Consider the following 1637-nt stretch of genomic DNA (forward strand, 5'->3'; position numbering starts at 1 on the left):
CATAGTGGGATTGAGCCTCCTTTGTGCTTGCATCGCTGGTTTAGCATGCTCTTTAAGTAAAATTTTGTGCATAAACATTACAGGACTTATTCCCTTTATATCACTAATAGTCCACGCAATTGTGGTTCTATTTTCCTTCAGCACCTTGATTAGTGCTTCTTCTTCACAATTATTTAGCAAAGAATTAATAATTACTGGGTACATCTCTGATTCTCCAAGAAACACATATTTCAAAGAAGGAGGCAGAGGCTTCAATTCAGGTGTTACTGGCCCCTCATCCTTAGGGGTATGTATGTTGTTTCCTTTAGTGTTGTTCTTGCTTTAATTTCTTCAGCTTCAGGCTGAACAAAAGCTTCAAGTATTTCATTGAGTCTTCCTCTTCTAATGCCTCTTGAACCAGCGGATCAATAATATTAATTTTTATGCAATCCGTAGAATCATTCGGGTGCTGCAGAGCTTTAAATACATTGAGCATAATTTGTTCATCATTCACCCTCAATGTCAATTCACCCTTCTGAACATCAATTAAAGCTCTCCCTGTAGCAAGGAACATTTTTCCCAGTATAATAGAGGCATTGATAACCTTTTCCATATCCAATATAACAAAGTCCGCAGGAAAGATAAATGTCCCCACCTTCACCAGTAAATTCTCAACAACACATAAAGGAAATTTAAGAGAGCGGTCAACAAGTTGTAAAGAGATTCTGGTAGGTTTCACCTCTTCAATTTGAAGCTTGCGCATCAAGGATAATGGCATGAGATTGATGCTTGCTCCAAGGTCACATAAAGCTCTTTCAACTGTTACTTCTCTAATAGTATAGGAAATCACAAAACTGCCTGGGTCTTTTAATTTCTCAAGGAGATTTTTCTGGATTATACAGCTGCATTCTTTTGTAAGAACCACCGTTTTATTCTCCTTCCAGTTCCTCTTTTTAGAAATCAGCTCCCTCATAAATTTTGCATATCATGGCATCTGTTTAAGAGCTTCAGCAAAGGAAATATTAATTTGGAGCTTCTTAAAGACCTCTAGGAATTTGGAAAATTATTGATCTTTAGCTTCTTTGTAAAACCTTTGAAGATATGGAATTGTTGGCTTATATTCAGGCACTTGAATCTTCTCTTTAGGTGTACTTTTGGAGATTTGAACTTGTGGTTGTTGAGGAGAAGGAATCACACTATCTTCTAGCACTTTTTCATCCTATGGAATTTCCTTTCTATTCTCAGCAACATGAGCTTCATTCTCTACCTTTCCCACTACTCTTCCGCTTCTCAAACTAATGGCCTTGCACTCCTTCTTTGGGTTAGAAATTGCATCACTGGAGAGAAAATTTGTGTATTTTTCCATTCATTGAGTAAGTTGTCCCAATTGTATCTCTAAATTTCTCATTGAAGCTTCTTGGTTCTTGAATCTAATCCTTGTACTTTCCATGAATTTTTCTAAAGCTAATTCAAGGTTAGAGAGCCTTTGGGAGTCCTGTGAGGTGGAATGTGAGGGAGGTGGCTGTTGGTGATTTACAGGGTGGTTATTTGGGTTTTGGTGCTGGTTATTAAAAGTGCTCTATTGGGGATTAAAGTGATTAGGCTTAAGGGTGTTGTTAAATTAGTTCGACCTTTGATTTTAGTTTCTCCACCCAAAA

General features: G+C 37.4%; 1 protein-coding gene across 1 annotated transcript; it reads right to left on the minus strand.

The window, feature by feature from the left end:
- Nucleotides 1-304: 304 nt before the first annotated feature.
- On the minus strand, nucleotides 305-952 carry LOC130939978 (uncharacterized). The gene has a single exon (XM_057868040.1). It carries the CDS (start codon nucleotides 950-952, stop codon nucleotides 305-307), a length of 648 nt encoding a protein of 215 aa, XP_057724023.1.
- Nucleotides 953-1637: the final 685 nt, after the last annotated feature.

This window comes from Arachis stenosperma, chromosome 7 (genome assembly GCF_014773155.1).
Source record: "Arachis stenosperma cultivar V10309 chromosome 7, arast.V10309.gnm1.PFL2, whole genome shotgun sequence".
In the NCBI taxonomy this organism is placed as follows: Eukaryota; Viridiplantae; Streptophyta; class Magnoliopsida; order Fabales; family Fabaceae; genus Arachis; species Arachis stenosperma.

Coding starts and splice junctions, on each gene's coding strand:
- LOC130939978 (XM_057868040.1), bottom strand. CDS start 952: ATGAGGGAGCTGATTTCTAAAAAGAGGAACTGGAAGGAGAATAAAACG.